Raw genomic sequence first — 18,573 nt, forward strand, 5'->3', positions numbered from 1 at the left:
GATTTCCCTGTTCAAACACACCTGATTCAGGAGCAATAATGAACAAAGCAAAACCTCCTGAACTCATCAGAGCTGGATTTCCCAAAAGCATCTTAGCACAAAGCTGACTGTTAAAACGTAGAGCGAGCATCACAGTGAACACTCTCTCTCTACCCGTTAAGATTACTGTGAGACTAAGACGCTTTGGGTGAACTGGACCCAGATCAGTTCCTTCATTCTTTGTCAGCACTGAGAAGAGAGAGGTCTCTGCAGGCATTTAGGGGAAGTGCTGGCTACCAATGGATCTACACCATGTTAACTGTAAAACCATCATATTACAAACACATAATGTTGGCCTATTTGCAAATGGACAGGTATTTATGGGAAGCAGGACAGAAGTGAAGAGGAAGGGAGTCATTTTCAAGGGACAAAACTGCCAGCTATTTACATTGACATGCCAAAAGTTCTGGGACAGCAGTCTGTAGATAGATAGAGGTTACTAACTGGACCCTAGAGGACTTGCAACATGTGGCATGGTCCGATTAGTCACAGTACCAATTGTTCTGGGCTGATAGTAGAGTTTGTATGTGGTGCAGACCACATGAAGCCATGGACCCCAGTTGTTAATAAGGCATTGTGCAGGCTGGTGGGGGTTTCATACTGGTGTGGGGTGTGGTCTCATGGCATGGGTTGGGTCTCCACTCCACACGCCATTGACCATTTCAGTGCTTGGTGACCATTTGCAGCCCTTCATGGACTTCATGGACCCCACAATGATGGGATATTCAAGCAAGATAATGCACCGTGACATCAGGCCCAAATTGTCCAGAATTGGTTTGAAGAGCATTCTGGGGAGTTTGGATGAATGATGTGGCCTGCATGTTTGCCCCTATTGAGCAGGTAAGGGATGTGGTGGAGTGGTCCATTCACACCAGAGACCCTGCACCTATAAACATCACAGTGCTGTGGGTGGCTATCCAGGCGACATAGCTCAACATGCGTCCAGACATCGTCTGTCCACTTGTAGAATCTGTGCCACATTGAGTTGCTGCACTTCACCAGTTCAGAGGGGGTCCTTCATGATACTTATAGCAGAGCCAGTCTTTCCCCATAGTTTACCTGTTTAACTCATAAGACCTGGATTCTGTTTGCTGAAATGAACCAATAATTTAGAAACCTGGACTCATCTGGGAGCTCCTTGTTTCAGGTTATTAATGAACTGCTGCCATCTAGAGTAGAAAACACGAAATAAGTATAGATCATCTGACTGACTCCTCCTTTTTCAAAGCTCCTCCTCCTCCACACTTCCTCAAACTCTTGTAGGAAGTGAACCTCATCCTGTATCTCTGATCTTCATTCTGCTTTCACTCCACTCAGAGATGCCAATGAGGAGCTTTTAAACAGTGACTGTATGTGTTTGTTTCTTGCTGTGTGATTCTGAAAGGAGCTAAAACTCACTCAGTGGGTTGAAGGGCTACGGTGGCTGATTCTCCACTGAGCTGCTCTGATCATTACAGACGTCCTGAAAGTGAAAGTGGAGTTTGGACTGAAGGAGCCATTACAGAGAAACAGCACAGCAGCAGTTGGAGGAAATGGCTGCTAGAAACCCTCTTTCAGAAGAAGAGCTTTCATGTCCTGTGTGCTGTGACATCTTCAGGGATCCTGTTCTACTGTCGTGCAGCCACAGTGTGTGTAAAACCTGCCTGCAGACGTTCTGGGAAACTAAGGGGTCTCGAGAATGTCCAATCTGTAGAAGAAGATCCTCTAAAGAACATCCTCCCTGTAACCTCGTACTGAAGAACGTGTGTGAGGCTCTCCTAGAGAGCAGGAGTCAGAGATCTTCAGCAGGTTCTGAGGGGCTCTGCGTTCTGCACAATGAGAAACTGAAACTCTTCTGTCTGGATGATCAGCAGCCTGTGTGTTTGGTGTGTCAGACTTCAAAGAACCACAGAAATCACAAATTCTGTCCAGTAGATGAAGCTGTGACTGAGTTTAAGGTAGGACACGTCAAATATTTTGAAATGTTAAATGTAACAAACTAATAGTCTGAATTAGTTCAGTACCAGATCAGCCTGTCATGTATGCTAAAGGTGAAGTCAGTCAGTGGGTGTGGTTTCAGGCCAAACAGCATGAGTGAATTATCAGTCAGAAAAATGCTCTGTTGTTAAATTCATTATGACGGTCAATGTAAAATGTGAACTTACAGAAATACAGAATTACTCTCCACTGGACAAACATGAAAAAGTCTCTTCTAGTTCTGAAGCAGAAAGTAAAACTGCTGTTATTCTCTATTCAACTGTAGTTTGTAGGACAACTATTACATTTAAGCAGCTAAACTGATCACTCATCACTCATTTAGACGTCACTCATCTGAACTGTTGTTTGATTCCAGGATAAACTCAAGTCTGCTTTGGAGCCTCTACAGAAGAATCTGAGAGTCTTAGAGGAAGCTAAACGAGACTATGACCAAACAGCCGCCCACATTAAGGTGAAACATCATCTTGAACTGTGAAACATGTTGCTGAGGTCATGTTTCTGATGAGCATCCACTTCTCCTGTAGGTGGTAAACGCTTGTAGATCATCTGTTAGAGTTTGTGTTTCCTAATCGTCTCTCATTCCAGACGCAGGCCCAGCACACAGAGACGCAGATAAAGGAGGAGTTTGAGAAGCTTCACCAGTTTCTAAGAGATGAAGAAGCAGCAAGGATAGCTGCACTGAAGGAGGAAGAGGAGCAGAAGGGTCAGATGATGAGGAGGAAGATTGAGGAGATGAATGGAGAAATCTCAGCTCTTTCAGACACAATCAGGAACATAGAGAAGGAGATGGAGGCTGAGGACGTTCTGTTCTTACAGGTGAGAAATTCCTTCTTTCTTTCTTTCTTTCTTTCTTTCTTTCTTTCTTTCTTTCTTTCTTTCTTTCTTTCTTTCTTTCTTTTACTTGCACATACAAAACACTCCTTCTTTTCTCTTTCCAGCTTTATTGTTGTAATAAATAAAATGTGGGTCACTTGTTTTAGTATGAAAGGGGAGGATCTCCATGAAGATCTGTCTACAGCCTAATTAGAGCTTTTCTGAGATTTCCACCAACATTAGCCAGACTGTTGACATGAATGAGAAAGCTCCTTTACATTAACCCAAACCAACTCTGCGTACCTCTGTAAAGCCTGTGTCCACTCAGCGCAGGCACAACATACAGAATGCTTATAGCAGCAGTTCTTCAGGTCGACTGCAGGGCTGAGAATGAGTCTTGATATGAATTTCACTGCAGTTCAGAAAGTGAATGTCAACTGAGGAATGAATGAAACTCCAGTGTAAATATCAGAATTCATTTAACTCACAAGGTAAGAAGTTATTTATAGAGCTAATGACACAAAGTCCTTATAGGGAAGTCTGTCCTCTTGATGGCATCTTTACAACATCCCTGGGCAGGGATTTCCAGTCATAAGAGACTAGACTCCTCTCTCTTTGAATGAGGAGTCTAGTCTTGTATGTCTGGAGAAACTGAAACTAAGAGCCAAATCAACTTTTAAAAAATATATTTGAAAATCAGTGATAAAAGCAAATATTTTAGAGTTTATAACACACACACACACACACACACACACACACACACACACACACACACACACACACACACACACACACACAATAACAGTGTTTCAGCTTGTTCTGGCTAATGCATATGTATGTATATCCACAGAGAAGGGGGGCTTCATTAGCGCTTACTCAGCAAGCTGATTGGCTCATTTTATTGGAGGTGGGACTTTCCTAATGAACTGACACCAGGCTGAAGGAGCTTCCCTTTCTTCTACCATCCAGTGTCCTGTCTCCCCTTCACAACATCTCTGCACACGCTTGTGTGTGTGTTCATCTCTGAGCTGCAGCTGCTGTGTGTGTAGTTGTGTTATGATATTGATATTAATTTTATTAATGACTCAGTTTTTCAGGAGAAACTTTACTCTGAAAGGCTCCTGTTTTCATTTGCACTCATTCTCTCCTCAGCCGACTGCACTGCAGTTTGAAAGTGACTTGTGCAAACGAGGGGCATCTCGAATTCTCGTGCCCACATGAATGAATGATATCATAGTGCTGCAGAATTGGGGTGGTAAGCAATATGAAGGATGTGGCAGCCGTTACATTCTGCCAGCCCAAAGATCCCAGGATGAGTTAATAGGAAGCTTTAATTGTCTCCTCCACACGATGATCAGCAAACAGAAACAGGCGTTGAATACGTGTGTTTGGGTGTGTAGAGGTGTGTGTGGTTTCTGTAAATCAGAGAACAAACAAAAAGCTCGACTGCAGAACACGATATTTACTCAAATGTGTAAATTATTCATTATTAGATGTTAATAAAACAGTCCAGCTAATATACTGAATTCTCTAGTTCTATTAATAATCAGTGCAAATTCACTGAGAGCCAAAGTAGAATTAGCAACATGTCACTAATCTCCACTGACTTTAGCAGAGTCAGCACATTTCACAGTGAACAACACCAGAAGCCCCATAAACGATTATTACAGCTTCATTAATGCTCACTGAGCTACAGACACCAAGTAGAGTACAGTACTGAGCTCTGCTGGGAGGAAACTCATCTTCTGACTCTGTATCTGATCATCAGCGGAGCTTCTCCTGGATCCTCTGAACGTTCCGGCTCTGCCGCCTCATCATCCACAAACCTGCTGCTTGTTGTTAGTTTGGCTCTGGTTCTGTTGTTGGTGGTTCTCCTGTAATTCTTAGGCGTGTTTCCAAGTGAGCCTCATTAGATCTTTATCTGCGTCTGTTTGTTGACGACTGGTTGATGGATTTGTTTGCGTTTTGCTCGTCGGTCTAGTTTGTGGTCCCTGCCTCTCAAAATCCATCCAGTCAAACTACTTTATCAACATCTGACTGATTAGATTTATTAATAAATAACAAACATACTGAGTTTTATTAAGTAGTTATTTAGAAGGTAAACTAACTTGGCTGTTTGCTGGTGTTTGTGTGTTTCATCTGAAAAACTCCTGAAAAGTCTCTTCACTTTTAACTACAGTGTTCTTTTTGTTTCCCTCTCAGAACTTCAAGTCCACAGAGAAACAGTGAGTAAATGTCAGACCACACATTTTATCTAATGCTACAGTAATTATTACATTAAATCTACAGTATATTGTGTTTATTGTAAATATGAGTGTATTCTAATGAAATGAGGGGGAATAAGGACCATGTGTTAATGTTGTAGTGATGAGAACAGAAGCAGAAATATTTATTTAACAGAAACTACAGAATTATTGACTCTCCAGACAATAAATCTGATCAAATATTGATATTTAGTGAAATAAATGACAGGCTGTAAAGTTTCTACAGTGATATATTTCACACAGTCTTCTGTTCTCAGAGCTCAGCTCACACCAAAGGATCCAGAGAAGACATCAGGAGCTCTGATCAATGTTGGGAAGCACCTTTCCAACCTGAAGTTCAGAGTGTGGGAGAACATGCAGGAGGTTCTCCAGTACAGTAAGTTCTGTTTCTCTTAGGGTTGATCTCTCACACACAGCCTGCTTCTGCACTAATGACACACTGTTTATAAACTATTAGTAACATGTTATCATGTTCTCTTTATTCAGGGGGTATAAAGGAGACTGAAACTGTACTTAAGTGAAAGTATGAATACTGTACTGTGCAGAAATCTCACTCAGATCAAACGGGAAGTGTGGAGATAAAATAAACTCCAGTTAAAGAAGAAGAATCAGATTTTAATCCAATTGATTAAAAAATAAAATAAAATTTTAACGTCTTTTTTAATTCTGTCAAATAATTTTTACATGTAAGTTTAATTTATGAGAAATAATTTCTCGTAATTGTAGTTGTGTTACTAATCCAATTAAACACTAAAAATATTATGTATAAATTGAAGATGAACAGAATTTTAAACTCTTGAAACTTCAATTTCATTAATTTATTAAAAATGTGATCAAGATAGAATTTTATCATTTATAGTAAAACTTTATAATTTTCAATAAAACAGTAATAAAATTTTTTTCTAATATTTGTAACGATGTTAATCAGTAAAATGAAACAATAATAATAAAGTCACTCAAAAAAACTATTTGACTTTCAAAAGACAAACAATCCAAAAAAGACCAAAACACAAACGAATCAAATTAAAATGAACAATGTTAAAAAATGTATTTGTGCTTTTTCACTTTTTAGTATATTTTTATTTTAAAATAAAATAATACAATATTTTAATACTTTAACCTTTTTATTATTGTGTTTTTAATAAACATACAACATTAAAATTATATTTCATACTGACATTGAGGTAAATATCAATTTTATAATGGATAAAATAAATATATAATGAAAATACCAATTTTATGCGTTAATGTAAAAAAGTATTTTCATAAATATTATATTATATTATAAGATTATATACATTACACAGAAATATTAAGTGGATTTTATTCTTCATCTTCTTCTTCATATTATTATTATTATTATTATTATTAAATCTAAGTGAATAATATGCTTAGGTCTAAAGGAGTCACTCAAAAAAGAAATTATTTAACCTTTAAAAGAAAATGAATCCAAAAAAGACAGAAATAAATCAGATTAAATCAGATTTTTATAAAACAAATTTGTTTTTTTCACTTGTTTATATTTTTATTGTAAAAGAAAAAACAGCAAAATATTAAAAAAAATTTAACTTTATACTTGTTTTGCTTTTAATCCAAATACAACAATAAAATTATATTTAATATTGAAATCGAGGCAAAAATCAATTTCACTCCTATTGATAAAAGAAAAATATTTAAAATATTAATTTCATGTGTTAATTAAAAAGTGTGATTACATTAATTATGCAATACTATTGCAGTAATGTATTATTATTATTATTATTATTATTATTATTATTATTATTAAATCTGCATCACATTAACTGGATCAGGAAATGTGTGGAGATCAGATTTTGATCATTTGATGGAGAGAGAAAATGGACTGTTTTATAATTTATAATAATAATTTATTGTAATAATTAATAAAATATAAAACGCATCACAAAATGATCTGAAAGTCCGTGAGAGTGAAGATGTTGATGGAAGTTCAGCTCTGTGAGTGAATCCCTACAGAAAAATGCTGCACTCAGATCAGATCAGTCACTGGACTGTAATGACCACTCACTACTGAACATGCTCTTTAGTGCTGCTCTGAACTGAACATCAACATTTAGTCCAGGATTAAAGTTGATCTGAGTTCTGGAATCTACCTCTAAAGCTGTTTCACTCACAGTAAAGAAAACAGTCTGTAGAGGTGAAACATTTACAGAAACGAGAGAAAAACATGATGTTTCATTGTGTTCTCTCTCCTCAGCCCCTGTTACTCTGGACCCCAACACTGCACATCCAGACCTCCACCTGTCTGATGATCTCACTGCTGTAGAAAACACAAAGCAGAGTTCATCACTTCCTGATAATCCAGAGAGATTTGATAAGTGGTGGTGTGTTCTGGGTTCTGAGGGTTTTAACTCAGGGATTCACTGCTGGGACGTCCAGGTTGGAGACAGTGATTACTGGTCACTGGGTGTCATCACAGAGTCTGGACCAAGAAAAGGAATCTCTTTCTTGGGTTCAGTGTGGAGGCTGGGCTATGATAAAAGCAATAATGAAATCTTGATTCTCTGTCCAGGACAGTCAGTTCACTCCTTCACCCCTAAAGAGAAGCTGCAGAGGGTCAGAGTGCAGCTGGACTGGGACAGGGGGAAAGTGACCTTCACTGATCTTCTAACCAACACACACCTGCACACTATAACACACACCTTCACTGAGAGGGTTTTACCGTTTTTCTCTAATTATTCTGTTCATCCTCTGAGGATCTTACCAGTGAAGACGTCAGTAACAGTGGAGCAGCACAGTTAAAGCTGAAGCTGCTTAGAATGATCATTTATAAGGTAGTGAGTGTCTGAATTATGATCATAAGAATATGTCACTGCATGTATATTTTAAATAATGTGTTTGTACCGCTCCATCCTGACATGTCTGAGTGAAATAAAATGCTGGTTTAAAGTGTCACAGAGTGGCTCCTGATATCATGACAGCATTAGAAACGTTCTCTGAGTGAGATTTCACTCGTTTTCAGTGGAGATTTTATTTCTCCATCATCCTGCATTTTTCTCCATCATCAGATCTTTAAAGCTCTGCTGTGGTTCAGAGATTCATAGTAAAAAACCGCCAGTCAGACTTTTGTGGGGTTTGCGCGTGAGAAGAGTCGCTTTTTGATGAAGGGTGTCAGTCCAGCAAGGTGACCAGTTATGAGCAGCTCCGTGAAGTCGCTCTGCAGATCAGCGCATTGAGCGATGGGCGTTGATGGTTCAGGAGCTCAACCTGGACATTCGCTGTAAGAAGGGAAGGGACAATGTGGCCGATGCTCGATCTCGTTCATTAGAGTCTCTTTATTAGACCAACATGGGATGTTGTTTGGTGGTGGGAGCGCAGCGTCCTGTGAGCGGAGCTTCCCTTTTCCCTCGCTTTCCCTCAGTGTTCTCAGGTGGACCTTGTTGCTGCGAGACTGACGTCTCGGTTTTCCCGGCGTATGATTGGCTGTTCCTGCTGGTGCCTGGGGGGCGTGCCGGGGGGGGGGCCTCTGGGGAACAACTCCTTCTTAAGTGGAGCTTCATGTTCAGACTGAAGTCGTTTGTTCTGTCCGTTTTCCTCCACGTGAACAGACTTGCAGTCATTTTCTACCTTTACTTAAATTCCGAGTGAGGCGGTTTGTCGGACTTTCAGTGTTTATACAGCTTAATTGTCTCGGTTGAGCCTTCAGTTGTCAGTAGATTCGTTATTGAACAAATATGACCGATTAATCGCGATTAAGTGCCCATTTCCAACTTAAGTAGCGTTAGCACATTTTCAGCAAGCTAGCTAGCTAGCAGACTGTTCAGAGGTAGCCCAGCTAGCAAACAGCACAAACCTTAAAGCAGCGACTAGGTTTTCAAACGTTTAGTGATTATTATGATCAACCGCACAATATAAAGGTAGAATGATTCATTATTCATTTAACAGACCCCCAGCCAACGGAGTGGAGGTCAGCTTCTTGTTCCAATTGTCCGCTCCACCTTAAATACTGCGGCCCGAGGCGCCAGAACGCAACTGTCGCACCACTTAAGGTGGAACAGGGAATTCGAATAAGAAGCTGGGACCCGTTATTGAGCGTAAACCCGAGGGAAGACGTGGCTGAAGTTAGCTTCTTATTCCAATTCCCCGAATTTTCCGTTCCACCTTAAATGGTGTAGCAGTTACATGGGGCCTAAGGCATCAGAATGTAACTGCTGCACCATTTAAGGTGGAACGGAAAATTCGAATAACAAGCTAAGTTCAGAAAGCCAGCGCTTGAGCTTTACCAGCAAACGGACAGCGAGCCTGAGTTTTCCTGTTACCCTGAGAAGCTTCAGCCTCAGCCCAGCCACAGCACGTTACCCAGCAGAAGCTGTTCAGCCATAGTTTAGTGCAGGTTGTTAGCTAGTTAACATTAAATGAACTGTTACCTTCTTTGGGTTAAACCAGCCCCTAAAGTATGAAGGCAGGAAATAAATGTTCTGTCAGTTTAATAGTCTGTTCCCCTGAACTTAATAAATCGCTCTTATTTTCACTGCAGTGACCCGTCCATAGAAACTGGTCTAAATGACCAAACACTTTAAAATGGTATCATTCTTAAAAGAGACGGTTCTTTAAGTACTAAATGTTGTGGTTCTATTTAGAACCATGAGTTCTATATTTAACTGTCTTGTGCTTCAATGGTTTTCTGAATTGTGAAGTGGTTCTTCAGATTGATGGAGGATGTGTTCTATATGGTCCCATATGGCACCTTTTGGAAAATATTTCTATAGAGCACCAAAAACCACTGCGTTTGGAGCCTTGAAGAACCATCTTTTTTAAGAGTGTACAGTAAAATAATAAGAATAATATAATATAAAAATAAGAGTCCTGAGGCTCTACACATCGTGTTCAGGTTGGATCCATTGGATGGCGAGCCAAGCCCAGACCCTTGAACCTGAGGTTTTTCTGCATGCAGTGAATTGAACCCATTGATTCCAAGACTCGTTCACCACTGGCACTGAGTCGCTTTACTGCGCAGTGCGGCTAAAACCTGCATCTCCACAGTCGTGAGGCTCTACACTTGCTCAATCCTGGTGAATCCCTTGGACGTGGACAGTGATTTTCCAAAGTAAACAAAATATTGAACTGAGAACTGTGATCACTTTGAAAGATTTGTGGGTGAATATTTGATTTCCCTATTTGTGACAATTTGGAATATTTGTTTTATTTCAATTACCTGGGTAATAGTTTTGTATGTCTAACACCACCAGTTTTTCTTTGCTATATATTTTATATTAAATGGAAGTGTTATTTCCTCCTTCCAAGCGTGCTTCTCATGGTTCAGCGTGGTCTTTTACTCATTTGGTCGCCTGGCTCTGGAGTCCAGACTGGCATCTTTTCTGATCGGCCCAACTGGGAAGTATTCCATCTGACTTGTACACAGTCATTTAACCAGTGAACCAAATGACTAGAACTGTACCCTCAATAGGGGTTACATCATATAATAAACGGCTGATAATGTCATAAAATCCTCCTCCAGTAATATAATAACACTTTAACTCATGATGTGGTGAGTGTGATAAAGTGCGTGTCATGTCTACCGGATCGGTATCCACAAAATACACTTTATGGGTAGTGTTGGGCGATTAGCCTTGGGCACGGGATGAGCCGAATGTAAAAATTGCAGGAAAGTAGAGGATCCTTTAGAGTGGGAATTTATTTCCACCACAACAGTGCGAGTATTTACAAGCGCACAAGACAAAAAAATAATAAACAAACAAAAACAAATAACCTCTCATCAGAGAATTAAGACTAAATGACTACAAAGTCATGAAAGTCACAAACAATGGATAGACTGTCTACCACAGTCTAGCTCAGTGTCAGCCATCCAACCTCCCTCTAACCTCCATATCAGGTAGGTATTTATATGCTAAGCACCTCCCCTGAACATACCATGTTTGATAACAGGTAAGTTACATAATCAGTATATACACAAAAAGTACAATAAACAATAAACATGGGCAAAGGTAAAATCAAACATATTCCCAATGTCCAATAAAACCTCAGCAGTACATTATAACCCCAGCACAATTAATAATGCACATTGTCCCCGTTCATGTAGGTCCACCAGCCCCCTCCCCTTCTACAGAGGATGAACTCACCCAGGTAAGTATAAGCAGAGCTAACCCATAGGTACTCTTTTAGAACCCCACAGGTAAGTATGAACAGTGCCCAATTACAACAGGTAAGTATGCACACACAGGTTACTTAGATGGTAATGTGTAGGGATGCCGTACATCATTACAGTGAGAAATTACATTATACACTGTTTATGACTTTATAAAATGAATTGAGAAAAATTTAATCACAATGTAATAACACTTTAAATCTTTTAATAACTCACTTAAGTCTGTTTCAATTAATTAAAGAATAATGTAATCACCTGAAAGTTTAATCCAAAAGTGTAATAAACTGACTGGATTAATAATCTGACCACCTTTCCGGTCATTTTAACTGTGTCTTCTCTCTGTTTAAACTATTTGTTAACTAGTAACTGAACGTCGTGATAAACAAAGAGTTTTTCTTTCGATCTTTCACAGCTTTTCTTAGTTTCTTCCACTCAGTTCAGGAAACAGCGTCTCTGCTCTCAAAGGAACAAACACAGTTTCTAAATCTCCAAACACAGAGTGACCATTTATCACCCTCACTATGGAGCTGCACTCACAGCTCTGATGGGGCTGATAAATGTGTTTTAAATGTAAGTTGTTTTTAAATGAATTCGTTTTTTCTGCAGTTTCTATTTTTGGAGAGTTTGAATATTTTCTGTTGTATCTTTGATCAGTGACATCACAGACGAATTTAGTCTGATTGATCAGGACAGACTAAATATTTCTCCTCTGCTGCTTCATCAGAGCTCAGATTACACCAACAGCTGAACAGAGGACTTTTACTGGTGGTTCTACATGAGCAGACCAGCACTGTCTGCTTGGATGGAGCTGGAAGTATTAAGAGTGTTATTAATTATTAAGGGAGTGAGAGATTTACAGGGTCTTTTAGGACCGACAGCCTGGCTGCAGTACACAGACTCCACTCACTGGATCTTCAGCAGTATAATCTTCTGTATGATTAGACAGAATTAAGACCAAAGGAGAACGACTGTAGTGTAGAAGTACTGAGAAGAAAACAAAACTGAGAAAGACACAAATAAGTTACTATCACTCATCACAGATAATCTACTCTATCACATTCCACAGATTATCTACTCACATCTCTGATGAATCCCTGTAGATACTCAACTTACATTAAAGCAATCGTCTTAAATAAAGGGCTCAGATATTCTACTCAAATCCAGTCTTCAATCAAGTTAATCTACTTAAAGACCACAAACCATCCATTTTATCAGACACCACACATTACCTACTTATAAACATACACCGTACATAACCTTCTCAGTCACACACTGAGAGTATACATAAACTGAACCAGTCATTCTGCTGTTTTTACTTTGTTATTAAGCATCTCAGAAAGATTAACAACCCAACAAATGAAGAAGTCCTAAAAAGCTATGTTGAGACGTTTGCAGCGCAGCACAATTCAAAGTAATGTTTCCCCTTTTCTTTTTATTTTTAAATCTCTATGTATCTATTTTAATGTTATTTGATTTTTAGGCTTATTTCTCCTTTAATGGAGCAGAGTTTTGCAATCCCATTGCTTACAAGATGATTAGACCTGATCTATTGATAATAAATCCTTATACAACTTTATTATTAAATGTTAAGCAATTATAATTTAGCAAAACCAAGATGAGGAGGAATAATGAGAGCATCTGTGAAATGATAGTGAATTCATTGTAACGTGGGGGAGCGATGATGAGGTGAACACATACACTGAGAGAAGCGAGATTTATTAGGGGTAAATCCAATATCAGGGTCTAGCCAGTCCAGGGTCAAAGAGCCAACGCAGAGAGAACGAGGGACAGACAAGATGAAAATGAACACAGGAAAAAAAACACACAACAAAAAAACAGAAAGACGTGAAACAATACAATACAAAGACCAAACAAAGACCAGCAGCCTAACAGGGGAAAATACAGGGCTTATATACAACAGGGTTAATAAGACACAGGTGGTTAACACAGGTGGTTACAATCAGGGGCACAGTCTGGAAACAAGGGGGCAGGACCGGGAAGAAACAAAACAAGGAATCACATGAACAAGACCAAAACCAAACAAAAGCACATTGAGGACTGGTAGGGGTTTTCAGATTTGTATATCTGACCTCTGAACACAGTGAGATTAAGGACCATAGTGACTGATTCTGAACTCTTCTGCTGAGGTCAGCACAGAAATCCATTAAGTGGAAGTGAGACCATGAAATGGGAAGCCATTAGAAGAAGAGGCCGGTAGTCATTGGAGAAAATGGCATCTTTAAGCTCTCGGTGGAGGATCTTTTATGCTGTGTGTGCTGTGAAATCTTCAGGGATCTTGTTCTACTGTCGTGTAGCCACAAAATCTCAAAAATGTCCAGTTTGTAGAAGAAGATCGACTAAAGATGATCCATTTGTTAGTCTTACTCTGAAGAACCTTTGTGAGTCTCTTCTAGAGAGCAGGAGTCAGAGATCTTCAGCAGGGTCTGAGGGGCTCTGCGTTCTGCACAATGAGGAACTCAAACTCTTCTGTCTGGATGATCAGCAGCCGGTGTGTTTGGTGTGTCAGACGTCAAAGAACCATGAAAATCATGAATTCTGTCTGTTAGATGAAGCTGTGACTGAAAGTTAGTCTAAAACGTTTGTTGCTTAACAGTGAAGTCAATTCTACCTTCTTTTCTTCCTGAGTAGCAGCTTTTCTGTTTTTCATGTTGAACAGGTCGTATGTCATTGTCTGTCATTGATGCTACTTTGTGTATCCTCTGCTTTTCCTACACAAACAGAGTGACATTCTGAGTGTCACTGATAATAAATACACAGAAAACGCCTCTTAAAATGTAATGTTAAATCATTTTGTTCAAGAGAGCAGAGCTGTTCAAAACTGAGAGCTCATATTATTGATTTGACTAATTAAATTACATATTAGTTACAACTCAGTGTTATTTTTAAGTGATTGGCTAATAGTTGTGTAATTTAAGAGTTTGTGCTCATTGTTTCGAGTAAAATAATGAAGTATTAATAAACTGTTTTTCCACAAGCCACGCCCTCAGACGAGCTAATGCTAAAGCTAACACTGGAGCTCGTCAGACTGATGTTAGATGCAGAGCAGGTCTCGTCATTTTTACTCAGCATGTTTCAAAACACTTTAACTAAACAGTAGAAAGAATTTCTCCTGTAGGAGTTCATTAATATTGATCTTCACACAAACAGCCGGTGCTGAATTTGGCTTCTTGTTCACCAGCTTCTTCCAGTTGGGCAAATTTGCTGGAGATTTGTATCCAAACAACCAGATGGCCTGCAGTGTGATATTTAGTTGAGCTAACATGAGAACATTTGTTGTACTAAGAAAACAGCTCATCTCGACTGAAGCTCTTTGAGTTGAACTGGCTTTTCTTTCTTTCTTAAAAAAGAAAAGTAACCATTACTTCCCTCTCAGTAAACAAAGCCTTCTGAAATGAACTACAGCGTTCTTTGGAAATCAGTACTAAGGAATAGAAGTTGTGTCATGAAACCTAAAGAACACAGTGAGTGTCCAGTTCTACAGTAAAACAATGACTGTGTAAAGAAATAGAAGAGGACGTACAGCACAGGTGAACACAGCTGAGCGATCAATGATCTGCCACAGCTCTAAGACAACAGGTCTACACATTAAGCTGCTATGTTCTGCATCATGTCCTCTAAATTGAACAGTTAAGTCTCACCTGTGTTCAGTGGTGTGTGGAAATGCTTTACCTGTCTAAACAACACATACAGAACTTACAATGCAGAGAAAATCAGTGGAAGAACAATTACACAAGTAAAGAATCAGCTTCAGAGATGTTTACCAAAAAATGACAAGCTAAACTGGTGAGTGCAGTAAACCGCTGTCTACACTCACTGGACACTTCATTAAGTACAGCTACCTTGTATTTGTGCTCATTGTCCATTAAACCAGGTCCATTAATGTACAGCTGCCCTTTGTAGTTGCAGTGGCAGATTGTAGTTGATCTGTTTCTCTGGATAATTTTTTAGCCCTTTTACTTTGTTCATCAATGATCTGGACCCCTACCAGGACCACCACAGAGCAGATATTGCTATTTCCTACTATATGCAAATATACTTAGTCCAGCTACAGAGAACGTACAATAGAACCCAGATAGAGGAACTAATGGCTGTTATTATTAACTTCTATAAATCGTTCTATGTGTAGTTTGTACACTGGGTTTGATTTACTCTGTTATGTAGCTCTGTGTTTATAGAGAATCATTTGGACGCTACTGGGTCAGTCAGAACTTCAGAACCAGCCAGACTCTAGAACTCATATTAAACGTTACATCTCGTCTTATTGAAATTGTGAGCTGATGCGAGGTGTGAGCTATGAAACAGTCCTGAACTCAGTACAGGTCGTTAAATCAGTTAACTTGAACCATCATGAGAAAGTTGGGCCGACTGTATTTTTAAAATTTCAATGAAAATTTAAATTTTAAAATTAAAATTAGTAAGTTGGATTTTGTCCAATACAGAATTACACTGTTCATTTAAAGGTAATTACTTCTTCATGACATTACATTACTCCATGCGAGTGTGTGTGTGTGTGTGTGTGTGTGTGTGTGTGTGTGTGTGTGTGTGGTCTTTTCCTGTTGCTGTATGATAGTTTTTTTATTATGTCACTACATAAACTCCCATATGTTTCAGCTTCTACCATTTCATGTAATTCATGCACTAATTGTCTGAATGAGTAGTAGGCTTTGCCTTTGACCTCTAACTTGATGCATGTGTTAACAAACTGATGGTCAGTTATAATGTAGTCCAGGCCATAACAGAACATTTATGATCAATGACTAACATTAAAGCACTGAACTTGGTGCTGCTTGAGTTTGTTCTGCAGAGATGAGAATAAGAGAACAAGACGATGCAGGATCAGCTGAGAATTACAGTCACTGGACAGGAAAGTGAATCAGCATCAGAATAGAAGAGGAGCTTTAAAGACATCTGGGACACTATATTGAGTCTGAGTGATGAGTGTGTCTCTCTCTGGCTTTCAGTTTCATTCTTAATGATGTATTAGTTCATTTTTACCAGGAGTGCTGGATGATTATCAGTTGGTAAAACGTGTCTGAAATGGAAAATTATTAAATGTGTCGTTATTTATTGCTTCATTAATGCAGGACACAAAACTACTCTTTGCATTACTGATCACAGAGATTGTGATGTATCTGTGCCGGGATCTGTGGTGGTCAGTAAATGAGTCTGTGATCAAATGTGACCGTGGATGCTGTGGAGTGGGTAAGGGCTGTGGAAGACCAGCTGCAGGCTGCAGTGGGACTGTGCTTAAGTTCACACATCCTTATCTAACATAAACTCATAAATCCTGCTCACTAAAATACCTGTACTTTGTATTCCAGGATGTCCAGAACTAGTAGCAGCTTTTACTCAGAGAAGGAGAAGCTTCATTGTCTCACTTCCTCTGGATCTCCACCTGATCAGTGTCACTATAGCTGTGAAATTATTTAATCAGTGTGATTAATATGACAGAATATGTGACAACGATTCAGCCTTGTGTTAGTATTGATCATTTAACCTGGACAGTAAGAAACGCTGAAGTTAAAGTGAGTGAAAAACAAAACCCAATATTTCTGTCTGGGGTTTAAACATTTTGCTGCTTTAATATATTCTAAATCTAATATATATAATAATCATATATTCTAAACTTCATTTATCTGTTAGTAATAAGGTTGGATGTTGGGCTGCCTGAAGGAAGTGGCTCCATTTTCACACAACGATTTGAAACAATGTCTATCAAGTAATTCTCTATTCCCCATTTCATAGATCTTTACTGATCTGTAATTCAGCATTGTGTCCTAATTTAAATGCTTTCTGAGTGCCTTGAACTCTGGGTGTGACGATGAATAAGCTCTATTCTTAGGTGCTGTGGTTTCCTCCAGCAGAAGTATGGTCCCATTGGCCTGTAGAGATTTTGGCAATTTTATAACTTTGTTTTGGAAACACTACAGTCACTACAGTCAAAATGACAAGACAGGAGATCTGTGGGGACTTGCGTGTCTGATTTCTACAGATATTGCTCATAAAGGCAAACTGATATATTGAAAACTGGCTGGCTCAAATTTGCTGATTCACCTTTACCCCATGAAAGACTTGTGTTGAATTAGCCATGGAAGTCCAATATGAGAGCATCTCTAGGTGACTTTTTAAAATAAGGAGATATCTTTCTTGTGCAACAGTCCAACTGGGAGATTCAAGTCAACTGCCGTTTGAGTCAGGGATCCCTCTCTCACTGGCAATCACCAGCTGCTCTCAACAGTAGAGAGGGTTTAACTGAAAACACTGGGATTTAAAACTATCACAAAACTAAAAGGCATTTTGGGAACTGGGTCTGGAAGCGGTTCTTCAGTCTTTGTTAGGACGGTGGAGAGAGGTACCTCTGTAGGCATGGAGGGAAACTGGCAGCAGCAGATGTGACAGATCTACAAAATCTCCACTGTAAAACCAGCATGTTACCAGACATAATATAGACCTAACTGTAAATGGACAGATACACCAATCAGTCATAACATCATGACCACCTCCTTGTTTCTACACTCATTGTCCATTTTATCAGCTCCGCTTACTGTTTAGGTGGTCAGGACCCCCACAGGACCACCACAGAGCAGGTATTATTGGAGTGGTGGATCATTATCAGCACTACAGTGACACTGAAGTGATGATGCTGGGTTAGTATGTGTTGTGCTGGTACGAGTGGATCAGACACAGCAGTGCTGCTGGAGTTTTTAAACACTGTGTCCACTCACTGTCCACTCTATTAGATGCACCTGTGCTGTTGGTCCACCCTGTGGATGTAAAGCCTGAGACGATAGCTTGTCTCTTGCTGTACAGTATGAGATACTTATCCTCTAGTCCTTCATTGGTGGTCACAGGACGCTGCCCACAGGACTCTGTTGGCTGGATATTTTTGGTTGGTGGACGATTCTCAGTCCAGCAGCGACACTGTGATGTTTGAAAACTCCAGCAGCACTGCTGTGGCTATGTCCTGTGGGGGTCCTGAACACTGAAGAACAGGGTAACAGAGTATCAGAGAAACAGATGGACTACAGTCTGTAACTGTAGAACTACAAAGTGCAGCTATACAGTAAGTGTACCTGATAAACTGGATAATGAGCGCAGAAACAAGGAGGTGGTCATAGAGTCATGGCTGATCGGTGTCTGTGGTCAGTGAGATGGACGAAAAACGAAGGGAGGCATTTTCAAGGATCCAAACCGCTATCTATCGCTGTCATGTCCAGATTCCACCAGTCAGCAGAACCAATAATAATAGGACATAGTAGAAGAAGAACCTACAACTACAATGATATGCGGAATTATTAGCCTTAGTATTGTTCATAT

The 18,573-nt window shown here is 39.4% G+C and overlaps 1 protein-coding gene across 2 annotated transcripts; it reads left to right on the forward strand.

The window, feature by feature from the left end:
- Positions 1-8,024, forward strand: LOC108416242 (nuclear factor 7, brain-like). Of its 2 annotated transcripts, none has more exons than XM_037541157.1 (6): positions 1-1,976; positions 2,372-2,467; positions 2,602-2,832; positions 5,041-5,054; positions 5,351-5,469; positions 7,327-8,024. In XM_037541157.1, the coding sequence occupies exons 1-6, from the start codon at positions 1,572-1,574 to the stop codon at positions 7,869-7,871; spliced, it is 1,410 nt and encodes a 469-aa protein (XP_037397054.1). In that variant the 5' UTR covers positions 1-1,571; the 3' UTR covers positions 7,872-8,024. The 2 variants fall into 2 exon arrangements, with proteins under 2 accessions (XP_037397054.1, XP_037397053.1); XM_037541156.1 differs by having other exon boundaries at positions 1,572-1,976; positions 5,032-5,054.
- The last annotated feature ends 10,549 nt before the right edge of the window (positions 8,025-18,573 follow it).

The sequence above is a fragment of the Pygocentrus nattereri genome, chromosome 9 (assembly GCF_015220715.1).
Source record: "Pygocentrus nattereri isolate fPygNat1 chromosome 9, fPygNat1.pri, whole genome shotgun sequence".
Lineage (NCBI taxonomy): Eukaryota > Metazoa > Chordata > Actinopteri > Characiformes > Serrasalmidae > Pygocentrus > Pygocentrus nattereri.